Source organism: Vipera ursinii (assembly GCF_947247035.1).
Source record: "Vipera ursinii genome assembly, chromosome: 1".
Lineage (NCBI taxonomy): Eukaryota > Metazoa > Chordata > Lepidosauria > Squamata > Viperidae > Vipera > Vipera ursinii.
Window position 1 is genome coordinate 126,541,740 of NC_139512.1, and position 15,804 is coordinate 126,557,543.

General features: G+C 40.4%; 1 protein-coding gene and 1 long non-coding RNA gene across 7 annotated transcripts in view; one reads left to right on the top strand and one right to left on the bottom strand.

Moving 5' to 3' along the window:
- Positions 1-1,204: 1,204 nt before the first annotated feature.
- TMEM177 (transmembrane protein 177) lies at positions 1,205-6,898 on the top strand. Of its 5 annotated transcripts, none has more exons than XM_083349886.1 (3): positions 1,272-1,393; positions 3,063-3,234; positions 5,544-6,898. In XM_083349886.1, exon 3 carries the CDS (start codon positions 5,584-5,586, stop codon positions 6,526-6,528), a length of 945 nt encoding a protein of 314 aa, XP_083206012.1. In that variant the 5' UTR covers positions 1,272-1,393; positions 3,063-3,234; positions 5,544-5,583; the 3' UTR covers positions 6,529-6,898. The 5 variants fall into 5 exon arrangements, with proteins under 5 accessions (XP_083206011.1, XP_083206013.1, XP_083206012.1 ...); XM_083349884.1 differs by lacking the exon at positions 3,063-3,234 and adding an exon at positions 4,652-4,728 and having other exon boundaries at positions 1,335-1,393; XM_083349885.1 differs by lacking the exons at positions 1,272-1,393; positions 3,063-3,234 and adding an exon at positions 1,205-1,244.
- Positions 6,899-12,640: 5,742 nt separating this feature from the next.
- The window catches only part of LOC310632617, a 7,550-nt gene continuing 4,386 nt past the window's right edge, over positions 12,641-15,804 (bottom strand). For both annotated transcript variants that reach the window (XR_014490883.1, XR_014490884.1), the window contains exons 2-3: positions 14,685-14,744; positions 12,641-12,712 (exon numbers count right to left, since the gene is read on the bottom strand). This is a non-coding gene — a long non-coding RNA (uncharacterized lncRNA). The remainder of the gene's footprint in view (positions 12,713-14,684; positions 14,745-15,804) is intronic.

Sequence of the window (15,804 nt, forward strand, 5' to 3'; positions counted from 1 at the left end):
TTGCTTTTGAATATTTTAAAAACACAACAGCAAAACTTGTGCTTTAACAGCAAGTATAGAGAACTGTATCCACAGCTGTAACTCAAAAGCAGCATGCAAACACACACACTCCAATGTTCAATGACATGATCTAGTTGTAATATAGCAAGGACCCTGAATCATTCCCATTTCCGATATAAAATACAAATCACATACAGAATAGATGGGCTTGCCAAGGACTCTTTGGGAGGACTTCCTCTCTGGACCCCTCCAGCAAGGGAGTCTCATTCCAGCCTTTCTGTGCTAAAGAGCCCTTTACTCCTCCAAGGCATCTGGCCATTTCCACAGCTGTCCAGAGTAGACAAGGGCGGGCCATTTTTTTTCCAAGCCACATTCCCTGCCAACTTGAACAGCTGCTTTTTGGCTCCCCTCACCTCTTAAGGCACAATTATATTAAATATAACGTATGTTTGCAGATGATTACGGATGGTGTAGAGATAATCCCCAGATAGGAAATAGATTTAAAGTGCAGGAATGTCTGGGAACTGTCAGAGGTGCTTTCCACGTAAAAGACACCAGTGGTCCTAAAACAGGGATCTTCAAACTTGGCCCTTTTATGACTTGTGGACTTCAACTCCCAGAATTCCTCAGCCAGGCATACTGGCTGAGGAATTCTGGGAGTTGAAGTCCACAAGTCATAAAAGGGCCAAGTTTGAAGACCCCTGTCCTAAATGATCTCCGCAGACGCAGGTTGTTTTTTTTTTCTTTCTTTCTTCCTTTCTTTCTTCCTCCCATCCTCATTCTTTCTTTCTCCAGAAGACACCACTAGCTCTTAGGTCTGTCTGACTCCTCACTTTAAAGTTTCCGAAGGGTGGGTCTTAGGAGCCAGAAAACGAGCTCTGAGCGTAGAAAGGGAAAAAAAAAAAAGCAACGCAAAGTCCCACTAAGAGCAGAAGTGGGGAACGAGGGCCCTTTGGCGGACTTGTGGACTTCAACTCCCAGAATCACAAAAAAAAACATCAAAGTCATAAAAGGGACTCCCGCTCCCCACCCCCCACCCCCAACTAGAGAAAGCCCCGAAGCAAGAAGTGACCTTGCGCCAGAATATAAAGGATTTCCTCGTCGCCATAGCAACTCCGAGCTCCTGCGATGACGTCAGTCCCTCTCTGCGTTGCGGCACTCGGCTTTTGCGGCAGCTCACCTGCTTTACGGCTTTCGCGTCTTTCCCCCCCCCCTCCTCCTCCTGGCGCAGAGGCTATTGAAAGGTAAAAGCGGGATTCTGAGCAGTTGCTCTCTTGTTAAATTGCACGCTGATGTAGCAACCTAAGTCTTTCCGTGTCCGCCTTGGTATATTATGTGCACGCGTCTTGGTTTTCAGATTAAACGAGAAATAACCCAATAGGGAGGCGACAGGGTAAGCCAAAGCGAAAGGCTTTTTCTGTGTTCTGTATAAAGTCGGGATATTTAGAAAGGGAAAAGCTTGATCTGTATACATACGTTGTATATATATAGTATGTTTAAATGTGCGTTATGTATGTGTACACTTTGAGAGCAAGCAACTAAGTTTCATTTTTAATGTGTGCCATTGTGCCCAATAAAGGTTATTATCTATCTGTCTATCTCAGGGGTAGGCAACCTTGGCTCTTTTATGACTCATGGACTTCAACTCCCAGAATTCCTGAGCCAGCTGGCTCAGGAATTCTGGGAGTTGAAGTCCATGAGTCATAAAAGAGCCAAGGTTGCCTACCCCTGGTCTATCTGATGGGTGGCATGGACTGGAAATTAGCTCTGAACGGGGGTTCTTAACGGCGGTACAATGCTTTATATTGAGTTGAGGATAATAATTTTTATAATTTATGCCGCCTGATTTCCAGTCAAGCCAAAGAAGGTGAAATATGAATAAAGTACAGGATAATTAAATGCAACGTTTATTTCAATAAGGAGGTCCTTGAATTGTGCTATCAGTCTACCAACTACAGATTAGTTGTGTGATCTGGAATTAGCCCAGAGTTGCTGTTCTAGCCAAAAAGAGGGAAGGGGGAAAAAAAGGGTTGAGGCTGATATACTTTATGCATTGTTGCAGCATTGTACAAATATATGTATGCGCTTTAAGGATATTAATTTAATTTTTAATTTAATTTTAATAATTTGATTTCTATACCGCCCTTCTCCCGAAGGACTCAGGGCGGTGAACAGGGCAATACACAATAAAAATCGAATACAAAAATTAAAAAACCATTAAACATCATGCCCATAAAATCAATCCATATTAAAATTAAAACTAGTTTTAAAAACCCAACCCCATCCCATCAGACCAGGCCAGCTTGTTCGAAAAAGAATGTTTTAAGATCGCGCCGGAAGGAGCGAAGGTCGGGGGCCGTCCGTAGCTCAACCGGTAAGCGGTTCCAGAGGTCTGGCGCGCCCACAGAGAACGCTCTCCCCCTGGGGGTCACCAATCGGCATTCTTTGATCGGCGGCACCCTGAGGAGGCCCTCTCTGTGGGAGCGCACTGGACGGAGGGAAGTTGACGCCGGTCGCAGTTGTTGCCGTAGGTAATCCGGACTCATGCCATGAAGGGCTTTGTAAGTCATAACTAACACCTTGAACCTCACCCGGAGAGCAACCGGTAGCCAATGCAGCTCGCGGAGCAAAGGTGTAACATGGGAGTATCGGGAAGCTCCCAAGACGACTCGCACGGCTGCATTCTGCACCAGCTGGAGTCTCCGGGTGGACCTCAAGGGCAGCCCCATGTAGCTATTTTAAACTTATTGTTGCTTGGTATTTGAACAGAAAGTAAAGCAGCTTCCTTGCTGTGGTAGCAATGCCCCAAAGAATTGTATTGAGGCAGTATTTAATATTTTATTGTTATGTATGTAGGGGTGTGGGTCTATACATATGTTGTTTATAGTATGTTTTAGGTGTGTGTCATGTGTGTTTTTCACTTCGAGAGCGGGCAACTAAATTTCATTTTTGATGTGTGCCACTGTGCCCATAGTAAAAAATAACAATAAAGATTATCTTATTTCTTCTGACCTTCTTTGACTAATTGATCCTGTGATTTATCTACTTACTTTACTATTCAGAGTCATCTGTAGTGCAATTGCCCTTTGTACTGCTTTTTCTCATCATGATGATCAATTTAATTTAAAAAAAACCTATCCAAAATCACAGTGCTGAAAAGAATGGTAAGACTGATAAAGAACTCAACAAATGCAATAGAATAATGCCTGTGAGATAAGCTTCTCTAGCAAAAAGGTAAAATTGAGAATAATGTATAGTAATTATTTGTGTGTATGTGTGTTATGTAAGGGATGCGGTGGCTCAGTGGGTTAGGACGCTGAGCTTGTCGATCAGAAGGTCGGCAGTTTGGCGGGTCGAATCCCGAGTGCCGCATAACAGAGTGACCGTCTGTTACTCATCCCAGCTTCTGCCAACCTAGCAGTTCGAAAGCATGTAAAAATGCAAGTAGAAAAATAGGGACCACTACGGTGGGAAGGTAAAAGCGTTCCGTGCGCCTTTTTTATTTTTATTTTTTTTAATTCCATTTATATCCCGCCCTTCTCCGAAGACTCAGGGTGGCTTACAAGCTTAGCAGTAGCTTTCATTCTATGTATATGCCTGCTTATTAGGGCTTTCACACACACACCAAGCGGCATTATTACAAAGTCAGCTTAATTGCCCCCAACAATCTGGGTCCTCATTTTACCTACCATGGAAGGCTGAGTCAACCTTGAGCCTGGTGGGATGCGAACCTGCACTGATTGCAGGCAGCTGGTGTTACCTAAGGAGGCATTAGCCCACTGCTCCACCAAGGCTCTTTGGCGTCTAGTCATGCCGGCCACATGACCACGGAGACGTCCTCAGACAAGCGCTGGCTCTTTGGCTTTGAAACGGAGATGAGCACTGGCCCCTAGAGTTGGAAACGACTAGCACGCATGTGCAGGGGAACCTTTACCTTTACACACACACACACACACACACACACAGAGAGAGAGAGAGAGAGAGAGAGAGAGAGAGACTTGATGATTCAGGGCATTGCTTATAAACAACCAAGTGAGGCATAAATTGTAAAATAAGAAATTAACAATTAACCCAACATTGATATTTTAATGGCTGACTGTCAAGTGGAATCAGAATCCAATTCTTTTTATCACTGTTCCACTAATTCCAGTTATATTAAATTTCTTTAATAATAATCACATCTATACAGTATAGACCACAGGTCTGCAACCCGCGGCTCCGGAGCTGCATGCGGCTCTTTCAGCCGTCTCCTGCAGCTCCCAGTCCTCTGCCATGTGCAGTCTAAAAAAAAAGTGGGACTAAAAAAGTTCAACCAATCAATTCAAATATGCAGGGTAGGTGCATAGCTCGCCTTGGCTCCACTCTTCAGTCAAACCCTGTTCTGCGCATGTGCACACATTTTTTGCGGCTCCCAGTTTTCCCTTTTGTGAGGGAACCGGTTCCGAGTGGCTCTTTCACTGTTTCAGGTTGCTGACCCCTGGTATAGACTATGCATCTAGAAAAGGAAGTACTTCTCTTGGCTTTCTGTGATTGTAATTTGTGTTTGTAAGCACAAGCTAGACATGTTTTTTGGCATTTGACTTGTCTTCCATTGTTGTTCCCAAAGAACAGCTTGTACACAAAGTGTTTCAATTCTCTGCTTTCACTGCAGTCAATCAGAAGTTGCCTTCACAGATACACAGAGACACTGCTTTCTGATCATCATGGAATGGGGATTTGCCTCTCATTGTAAGTTGCATATATAATAAGAGCATCTGCATTCCAGTTGTGACTATATTGAGGCAAACGATTATCCATCCCTGACTGATTTGGACAGCTGTCTTGAATCATTATATAAGTAGTCCTTGACTTACAATCATTCATTTAGCAACTGTTCAAAGTTACAATAGCATTGAAAAATTGACTTATGACTATCTATGACCGCTGCAGCATCCCTATGGTCATGTGATCAGAACTTGGGTGCTTGTCAAACTAGTATGTATTTGATGGTTGCAGCACCCTGAGGTTATGTAATCACCATCTGTGACCTCCCCAGTTGGCTTCTGACAAGCAAAATCAGTGGGGGAAACTGGATTTGCTTATCGACCAAGCGATTCACTTAAGAATTGTGCAGTGATTTGCTTAACAATTGTGGAAAAAAGGATTGTAAAGTTGAGCACAATTCACTTAACCACCTGGCTTAACAAAGAAATTCTGGTCCCAACTGTGGTCATAAGTCAAAGACTACCTGTACAAAATTTTAGTATAAATAGGAGATTAAGGCTGTACATCTGGTAATTACGAAGCCCCTCTTTTAGCCCATGCCTTTTCCTAGCCATATCTTTTTCCAAATTCTGCTCCAAAAGCTGCTTCAGGCTGTTTCCTTATGCACATGCATGCACGTCCTCTTTGATGTTGGAAAAGATGTGGGTTTGATAACACATGAAAAGTTGTGCTTCATTACTGTTCTCCTGCAGTTGCTTTCTGGTTATTGAATACAGTGTTATTTCTCTATCTGTTTAAAGTAATTCCACTTAACCATTGAGATTTTTCTTTTTGTGTAGATATATTCTTTCTTGAACAGAATCTGGCTGGAAGTTGAACATGGCATTTCATTCTCTATGGAAGGCAGTCTCTATAATGGAGAAACATAGGACTGCTTTTTTGTCCATTTCTTGTGCTGGATTGTTTGGTGCCAACTTGACTTACCACGTCTTCTCAAAGGAGTTGTTCAAATCACTATATCAGGCTTGGAACCATGGAAAGCCATTGGAGCTTTCAGAAGAGTTGCAGAATTTGTTCTGTAACATCCTTCAGGAAGTCAAAGTGAAATCAGCAGATCGTTACGATGCCATTAGGACTTGCACATTGCACCCTGTAAGCGCTGGTCTACCATGGAGAGCCAAAGGCTGTATGGTGGGCATCCCATATCATTTCAGTGACAGATCCGGTGGCGAACAGCAGATTACCAAGATAGGTGTTCATCTTAGAGGCAAGAAAGTGGACTGGACAAGCCCAGAGGGCCTGGCCTTGAAGGATGCCTTGACACTTTCTCCAGAAGCTCAGAAGTTTGCCATTGCAAGAGAGATCATTGATTTGCAACAAAATAGGCCTCTAATATGTGCAACTGTTGGTCCCATTTGTCTGGCTGGGTCCTATATTTCTGGAATAACTGTAAAGCAGGTCTTGGGTTTATATAATGCTCCAGTACTATATCGAAGCATTTACAACATGGCAGTTTTGGCACTTGGGCTGATGGGCTATTGTCTGTTATATGATACCATAAGCCAGGCGTTCGATTATAGGACAGACAGAAAGGCAGCTTCCATTTCTCCCAGTTTTGCTAGAGGTGGGGTGGAATTCTACGATAAAGTTCTGTCTCAGAATAAAGCTTTTCGGACTATCTTGGGTAAAGAAGGTAAGCAAATATATGCTTCAAATGGTAATATTCTCCCAAAGTTCAGATTAAAGCACCCACCATACACTTCCAGAAGAAACCTCATTAGTAATACTTTAAACATACCCCAGGCACAGGAAAAACATGGTTAAAAGTTAAGATAATAAATTATGGGTATTTTTTTTAATTTGCAGCCTGGCTTTGGTTTTCTTAAAATGTCATTACTGTTAATATATGAAAAAAATAAGATTGGTGGCATTATCTGGCTCCAGCATGGATTAAATAAAAAAAATGTAAACCTCACATCAAAGATTGTAAATGTCTCTTAAATCCATATTAAAACCCAAGTGTTGCCTACCAGGTCATGAGCTAAAAGAAAATTGCTTTTCCTTTCACTTAATGTATTTTTGAAAGAAAATATTATTGTATCTTTACTTTGTAAAATATTTTGAACAAGAAAAAAAAAGAATGCATAGGTTGTGGTAACCATTTTATTATTAAAGGGTGATAATATGTAAGCTGTTATGTAAGTGCCAAAGTGTTATCTAGTGGTGGTATTTGGGGGAAAGCAGATTTATAACCTCGGACTGAAAAAAAAAGTTCAATATTGATCACTTATCAGCCTTCAGAAACTTTTGCTTGTTAGGACATGCTGATAGGTAATGATTGATGTTTAATCATAATGGTTTCAAATCCTGCAGGAATCCTGTCTTCTTTAAATCTAATGCATCATCATCATCTCCATGTCATTTGTTTCCCTGATCCTTCTCATATAATTTCAGAGTATTTGAAACATCCAGAGAAAATATCCCATAGAATAAAATTCCCACAGAAAGACATAAGAGTTTTTCAATTTGTTTATCCTCAATAATTTTTTTTTTTAATTCCATTTATATCCCGCCCTTCTCCGAAGACTCAGGGCGGCTTACAAGCTTAGCAGTAACCTTCATTCTATGTATATGCCTGCTTATTAGGGCTTTCACACACACCCCAAGCGGCATTATTACAAAGTCAGCTTAATTGCCCCCAACAATCTGGGTCCTCAATAATTCTTGAGGGAGATACAATATTATTTCTCCATTGCAAAAAAGATTGTTCACAAATATCTAGGGCAGTGTGATTTAACTAACTGATCTTCAGGATTGAATGTTTTCAGAGAACACTAGCTGCACGTAACATTATCCCAACATTTATTTCTTCCTTCTGAAGATGATGTGGAATCCATAACTAGTCCAACCAGCACTTAGCCAGCCGGAGTGCAAGATTTAGTGAGACCCTCAGAACTCTAGTTTGGTGCGATGACATCTGTTTGGGAACAAGACATGCAACACCAGAAGTCCTCGATTTACGAGCACAAATGAGCCCGAACTTTCTGTTGCTAAGCCAAGGCATTTATTAAGTGGCTTTTGCCCCATTTTACAATGTTTCTTGCCACGGTTGTTAAGTGAATCACTGCGGTTGCTGGTGACCCGATTGTTAAGTGAATCTGGCTTCCCTATTGGCTTTGCTTGTCAGAAGGTGGGAAAAGGTGATCACATGACCCCCTCACATGAAACACTGCGAGCGTCATAAATATGAATCGGTTGCCAAGCATCTGAATTGTGATCACATGACCGTGGGGATGCTGCTACATCCTAAGTTTGAAAAACGGTCATAAGTCGCTTTTTTTTTTTTTTAGTGCTGTTGTAACTTCGAACGGTCACGAAACAATTTGTTGTAAGTTGAGAACTACCTTTTGTATAGTTCCTTCAGTCGGCAAAGTTGATTTTTTTTTTTTTGCCAAAGTGATTCTGTTTTCCTTTCTGCAAAGTTGCCTTTTTGGTCAAGTTTTCAAACTCCCAGGCTGCATTTCAGTGATACGCATCTTCTGTTCATTTCTAAAAAAAAAAAGGGGAAGTGCAACAGGGAAGGGATGAGAAGGAAGCTACCGGCAACTTTTGAGACGATGGAAGAAAATGAGTGAATGCAAATGACCAAAGAAGCTGGGTTCAGTTTTGCATTTAAATGACTTCTTAAATTATTTAGCTCTTTTTCCTTAAAAGGTCTAAGACCAGGGGTAGGCAACCTCGGCTCTTTTATGACTCATGGACTTCAACTCCCAGAATTCCTGAGCCAGCCAAGCTGGCTCAGGAATTCTGGGAGTTGTAGTCCATGAGTCATAAAAGAGCCAAGGTTGCCTACCCCTGGTGTAAGCAAGGGTAGACTTGTGCATCTTCCATAGTGACAAGGCTACTGGGTCGCTGAGAAGGGCAGCCAAAAGAGGCAGGAAGACACTGGTGGTGGTCCAGGAGGTGCTGCTACTTTCACGAAGAAGAGGAAAACAGTCTTAACAAGTAATTGAGAATCCATGCAAGGTCAAGAGCTTCCAGATCAGATCTGTGAGCACAACAGGGGGGTGCGGTTTGTTGCTTTCCCTTGGTCACAGTGGGAGTTTAGTGTGGTTGAAAAGAGGAGTGAGGGAAGGAAAATTCAGCAGCGGGGGTTTTAAAAAGCAATTTCTGAACCTTTGCCTCAAAATTACCATCCATCTCTATCGATAGGTTATCTCTGTGGGCTGGCTAAGTAAGAGGCCCTATTGAAATCTAGGAGAAAAAATAATAATCTTGGCTGATGTAAAGGGTGAAGAAAATCACCTTAAACAGAAGCACTGCCTAGGACTGGTAAAGGAGGCTGAAGCTCTTAATTGAAGAAACAATCAAGAAAAATCTCTGCTTGAATTTGCTTTTCTTTTTTTTTTTAGCTCTCTGCAGATGCCTTCTGTTCTGCTTGAATGGGCATTAATTAAAAAAAAGGAGGTCAAGAAGCATTAAAGATAAGTGACAACTGAGCCATTCATTTGGAACAATTAACCTGGCAAAGCAATAGGAGACATTTACAGTGGTTGTATGAATACAAAATGAGCATATTGCTCTTGGTAAATGGTCTTCGGAGAAGGGCGGGATATAAATGGAATTAAAATAAAAAAAATAAAAATAAAAAAAATACCAATCCCTTGATATATATTTTTTTATTTTCGGATATTTTAGAATCCTTAAATTTGGGTGATAATTTCTCCAGGGCTTGCTAGATTTCTGACACAAATGTAGAATGTTATTAAAATTATTTGGCCCAGATTCATTTGTAATGCATGGGGCTTGTACCTGTAAGGTAGTAGTTTTCCATGCTATATAGTGATTTTCTTAAAGAACAGGTGGATATTGCTTACTTAGGAAATACGATAAAATCTACCATAGTTGAAGATGTAGGTGATCTGACAGATGACGACAGTGAGGTAACATGGTAGTAAATAATGAGTAATGCCACAATCATGATCAAGAGTTGCAAGATTCTTTACTAAAGCTAATCTAATAATAGTGGTTTTCCTCTTATTATGGAGTTGATTTCTTGGGGCTGATCTATGTCTTGGGGTTGACAGAATTTTGGATTCAATATATAGATAGCCAAAGTAATAGACAATCATAAAAATATCCTTCCTGTCTACAAGTGTGTGTGTCTGTGTGTATACAAAATATGTATACATTCAGCATGTACACACACACACACACACACACACACACACACAAATTATCTGGGAACAAACAGCTACTTCCAGACATGCTTGTCTTCCAGGAACAAGAAAACCTACCGTAGTTTCCGGCGTATAAGACTACTTTTTAACCCATGAAAATCATCTCAAAAGTCAGGGGTCGTCTTATACGCCCAGTCGTCTTATACGCTGGAAAATACTGTATATATATATATATTTTTTTTTTACATACTTGATGTGAACTGTTACGCTGCAGTAGAACCATCCTAAAGGACATGGCAGGCAGGTCATTGGAGTAATAGACCTGGGCATGGGGAAATGGATTAGGGATTAGAAGACAGACCCTCTCAGAACAAATGGCAATGTGGAACTGAAAGGACAATTGCTAGTTCAGGATCTTGAATGATTACACTCCTATTATATTACCCTCTCATTCTTTTCCCAGCTGCCATCATTCACATTCCACATTCAGCCTCAGAGGGAGATCATTTCAGAGCCCACTTTTCCAACCTCAGGTGTCATTTATTCCAGCCTTACCTTACATTTTCCTATGCATCGAATATTTTTGTTCTTCCATTCAGTCGTGTCCAATTCTATGGTAGGTGACTACCTGATGTAGTCCCTGAAGTTTTCTTGGCAAGGTATTTCAGAAGTAGTTTGCCATTGCCTCCTTCCTAGGGCTGAGAGAAAGTGACTGGTTCAAGGTACCCAACTGGTTTTGTGCCTTAGACAGGACTAGAAATCATGGTCTTCTGGTTTTTAGTCTGGTGCCTGAACCACTCCACAAAATGCCTCTTTGGCTAGCATTTACTGAAGAAGAGAATAGAGCAGACATGTCAAACACAAGGCCCGGGGGCCAGATCCGGCCCGCGAAGTGGTTTCATGCGGCCCGCAAAGCCATCCTGGAAACAGTGAGGGAACGGCCCCCACTGCCTTGGCCCTGGCCCAGAGACCCTCAGATCTGTCCCACTCCTGCCCAGGCCCCCATAGGCACCCTTGATGCGAACGATGTAGAGCTGGCCACACCCACCCAGTAGGCCACGCCCACCCAGTAGGCCATACCCACCCTGCCCCCTGAGGGCAACTACAATGCTGATGCGGCCCTCAATGAAATTGAGTTTGACACTCCTGGAATAGAGGATACATTGATGTTTGCAATAGAATATTTTAATAGGAAGGAAATTTAAAATCATCTGGCAGCAAGGGTAACACAAACTCATTTCAATATTTTTGGCCCCTTCTGCTTCCTTTCAGAATCCATTCCATGCTTTATTCCCTGTAGAGCTTCCACTGATTTCAATGGAGCCTATTCAGGGCAGTAATCTTTTCTCAGCTCTTATTATTTCCTAAGGCTGTTCACAGAGCTCCCATTATTTCCTATGGTAATTCTTATCCTTTGTTTTAATATGACCCTTTGTAGGCAATTTCCCTTTCTGTAACCTTTAAAAAAAAGGGGGGGGGGAAGAAAAAAGAAAACCAGATTAATCTGCATGAATTCTGCAGAAGAATAATGCAAGATATATATAAGATATATATAAAAAATGTAACCTGCTCTGTTGTTTTATGTCACAAAATGTTCCAAATATTGGGGAAGGCTGTTCAATGATTGAAAACTTCTCTACTGACATTTTAAAACCCTAGATAAATGTGATGAATAAGAGTACTGTCTCAAACTTACAACGGAAAAGGATTTCTCTTCATCTGGGCAAACTTAGAGCTGAGTTTATCCTCAGTAAGAATTGTAAAGCATTAGTTTGCTTCTCCATCTTTAGTTTCCATCTAAGCGGAATCATCTGGATTCCTGGAGCTCTGTCTCCATGTAGGCTATATCTGAATATTTGTAATAATAGAGTTGGGTGACAATTAGGTTTGAATCATAGAAGAAGAGACTGTTTCAATCATAGAGGAATTTTTTGCCATTCCATACAAGAATTCAGAGCAAAACATTCCAGAGAGGTGGATGTCTAGTTTTCAGTTGAATCCACAAATTTTAGAATGATAAGGATAAGGTAAAATGTAAGGTAGAACAAGACACGACAAGACAAGACAACCTTGATCTTCGTCTGGATGACATTCCTTCAAATAATCAAAATTTGTCACATGGTCCCTCCTCAATCTTTTCCTCTCTAATATTGAGACTTACCCCATTCACCCCCTACAGCACGAGGTCTTCAAACTTGGCCCTTTTATGACTTGTGGACTTCAACTCCCAGAATTCCTCAGCCAGGGATGCTGGTTGAGGAATTCTGGGAGTTGAAGTCCACAAGTCATAAAAGGGCCAAGCTTGAAGACCATAATTAGTGTCTGATTACAGTTCCAAGAATGTTTTTCATAAGTACTATTGGCAAGCTATGTATTCTGTATGTTTGCATTTGATTTCTGTTTTCTAACTGAAGCACTTTGCATATGTCTTTAAATGTTACATTATTATTTGCAGTTCATTTCTCTAATTTTTTATTTATATATCCTTACCAAAATGAGATTGAATAATTTATTGTTCTTCATTGCATGTTCTTTTTCTCTTTCATTTTTGCACAGATGTAAACATTTTTCTTCACCATATGCAGTAAATAAAAAAACACTAGATTTTTTCTTTAAAAAATTGATTTAAGATAGTTTAAAATGTGAGAAAACAAAACTAATCAATTCATGCATTAAGGTTTTTAATCTCTTGAGATTTTCAGATTTTTAAAATATTTAGGATTTTTAATCTGTACAATCTAGATCTGATTCCTTGTCTTTGTTGTATTAATATTTGATCAGGCTACTTTTTTTCCAGTGACATAATTCCTAGTTGTATGACAGCAAATCTTTAGATGAAAGAAAAGGGAGGGGAAAAACAATGGAAATTCAGTCAAAAAAGCCCATTTAACACAGTTTCCAACTCCTAGTGTTATTCATGTTTCCTGAGTTCCTCATATTATTATTATTTTTTTTAAAAAAAATGCTATTGCCAGAGCCTACCCAGATTTTCTTGAAAAGAATATACAATGAATAACAGGAAATTTCATATGCTTGATAAAATACTTATGACAGATTCATTACATTTACTATAATGAAAGTATCAGGATACCTTCTATTGGTTTAGGAATTTGCCTCTTCTCTGCAGCAGTGATAAAAGAGTAAGCATGATCATAAATGTAGAGTTCTTTGGGAAAGGAACACCAACCATTCTCCCTAGTGGGTTATGTCAAATCTTTCCATTTCTGTACATTCAATAATCTTGGTGGAGTAATCATATATTGAAATAATCTTCCAGGGCTTTTTCTACCCTTTAATCCTAAAAGGAAAAGCTCCAGTTTCAATTTAATATTGATCTTTAAAATCCTCTGTAGTAACTAAAGTGTGTACATGAATCCTTCGTGTTGTTCATACTTCCAACATGTTTATACTCTTAATTTATAGAGTCCTATTATTTTTGGATCTTGCCAAATAGTTAACAGTTGTTTGAACAAGAGCCAAATCAACTGGGGTATTTCTATCAAAATACTGATACTACTGATTAATATTTGATTCTAATTGATACTAATGTGTGAGCATTGTTTGACAACAACACAGCTGCGGTCTTGTGCAATTTCTTTTCAGTGGGATTTATCTACAGACCAATAACACCCTGCTGCTTGCTTTTCAGATCTGATCTAAAGTGAGAGGAGACAATTAAGCAATTAAGAGGTAAACTATTTATGTCCAGAAGATAGGCTGTAATTTGGTCCATTTGGTCTAATCATGATGGATGCTAATTTGCACTTCTTATTCTGTATATGTAAGCCCTTCAAAAAGATTGTTGAAATTGGTAAGGAAAGGCTGACTAACAGTTATCTTATCACCAGCTACCACCACTGTCTAGTGTGCAGTCATGATCTTGGTGATCTTCCCATTGTCGTGGATCCAAGATTGACCCATGGTGATTAGTGTCCTCAGCATTCCCTAAATAATTCCGTAGCCTCAGACTATAACCATTCCCTTTGTTATCTACTTTGAATCTCTGGTAATTTGCATGCTGGCTTTTTCCATTACTGTCAGTATGATAATTTTGACAGTGAAGGCATTATGTCTTAGAGGTACATGAATTCATTGCAAAAAAATTACCCAGTATTGTTGGATACAAGGAAGTTTCTTGAAAACGAGATGGACCATAGCCTTGTTAAATGCTGTGGTACCACTTCCTCTTTCAAGGAACCATGTCATGTTATCTCTTGGAAGATCTTAACCAACCTCTAATATATACGAGCTGTGTTGGCACAGTGGTTAGAATGCAGTATTGCAGGCTAATTCTGCTGACTGCCAGCAGCAGCAGTTCAATCCTTACTGGCTCAAAATTGACTCAGCCTCTCATTCTTCTGAGGTCAGCAAAATGAGGACCCATACTGTTGGGGGCAATATGCTGACTCTGTAAACCACTTAGAGAGGGCTGTAAAGCACTGTGAAACAGCATATAAGTTTAAGTACTATTGCTATTGCTATTCTCATGGCACTGAGAATCCTGTCTGGTTTCTCAAGTACAATAAGTTCTAACTCTTCCTAAGTAACTACTGTGCCCTAAGGGACCTGCACAACTGTAGTGTAACTCAGAGTAAAGCCAAGTGATTTTAACTGACAGATGCCTAGAATAATTTTTGTAATGGCCCTGCAATTGTTTGCTGATCCGTTCTTCCCCGGGAAAGGTTACATTCCTCTGAACAAAGCTATTGGATGTCTATCTGCAGATGCAATAAGAGCAAATACATTTATGTTTTGTCAGTCTTATCACTGTATGGTAATTCTTAAGGAGGTTTTTTTTACCTGTGTTCAATCAGATTCATCCTTGCTTTCCTTCAACAGTGGTTTCATCTTCTGGAGCTCCTGAGGAATCAAGGGTAGAGTGTAGAGAATAAGTAAGATAAACATGATGGAAGTATGCAAGAACTGTAACCTAGGGGAAAGGAGGCAAACCTTTTTTTTAAGTTCAGAGGAAAAAGAAAATATTAGGAAGGAGATTAGACAGATGTCCCCCTAATTCATAAGAGTATTAGAAGGGGGAGTAGATACAGCACAATAAGATTTGCAAGATTCTGTTATTATAGCCAAACTATAGTTTTAGCCTTCTTTTCTTGTGGAGCTGACGTAGAGAAAGACCACAGTGACAATCCATGGATGCTTTTTCATTCCAGACAGCAGTTGTAGCATTGGCCAAACCATGCATCAAATTCTCAGGAACCACTGCACACTTCCTCTGAAACAACAAGGTCCATCAGATGCTGAAGGTGGAATGATAAAGTAGATTCTTCTCTGCAGCAAGCAGTATCTGCACAGAATTCTAGGACTAACCCAGAGTGATTCAAGCATGGCAAGGAATTTATGGTGATAACTTCCAATTTCAGACCATGCCACCACTGCCTTGAGATAAAAACCGGGTTAAAATGTGATCACTACTGTGAATTGGCTCCATACACAAATGGATCAGGTCCATGGTGGCCATGAACTCCTAAGCCACCTCCAAAGTCATGCTCACAAAGGCAAATTAGTCTCCTAGTGCCATTAGTTTGGGAAAATCACTGCCAATCCAGACTTGGCCTCAAGTAACCCTAGTAGGGAAGCTGCTATGCAGGAAGGCCAATAGCAGCAGTGCTATCTAATCCTAGCACCTAATCTCAACAGGAGTCAAAATCAGCTATCTCAGCTGCAGTGTCTCTGAAGGCTACCAGGTTCTCTGAAATAACTAGCTATTCAATACTCTGCCGTGGGATCATGGTTGGTGCCACACTCAAAACCAGGTGGGTACACATGCAAGAAGGGAATTCCCCTCTTTGTGCCCAGGCAGTTCTCAGTTATATACTTCAAAACAGCCCTCTCATCTGATATTAAATCACGGATGAAAGGAACTTAATTATAGACTGATCTGGCAGCAGACAAAAATCAAGAA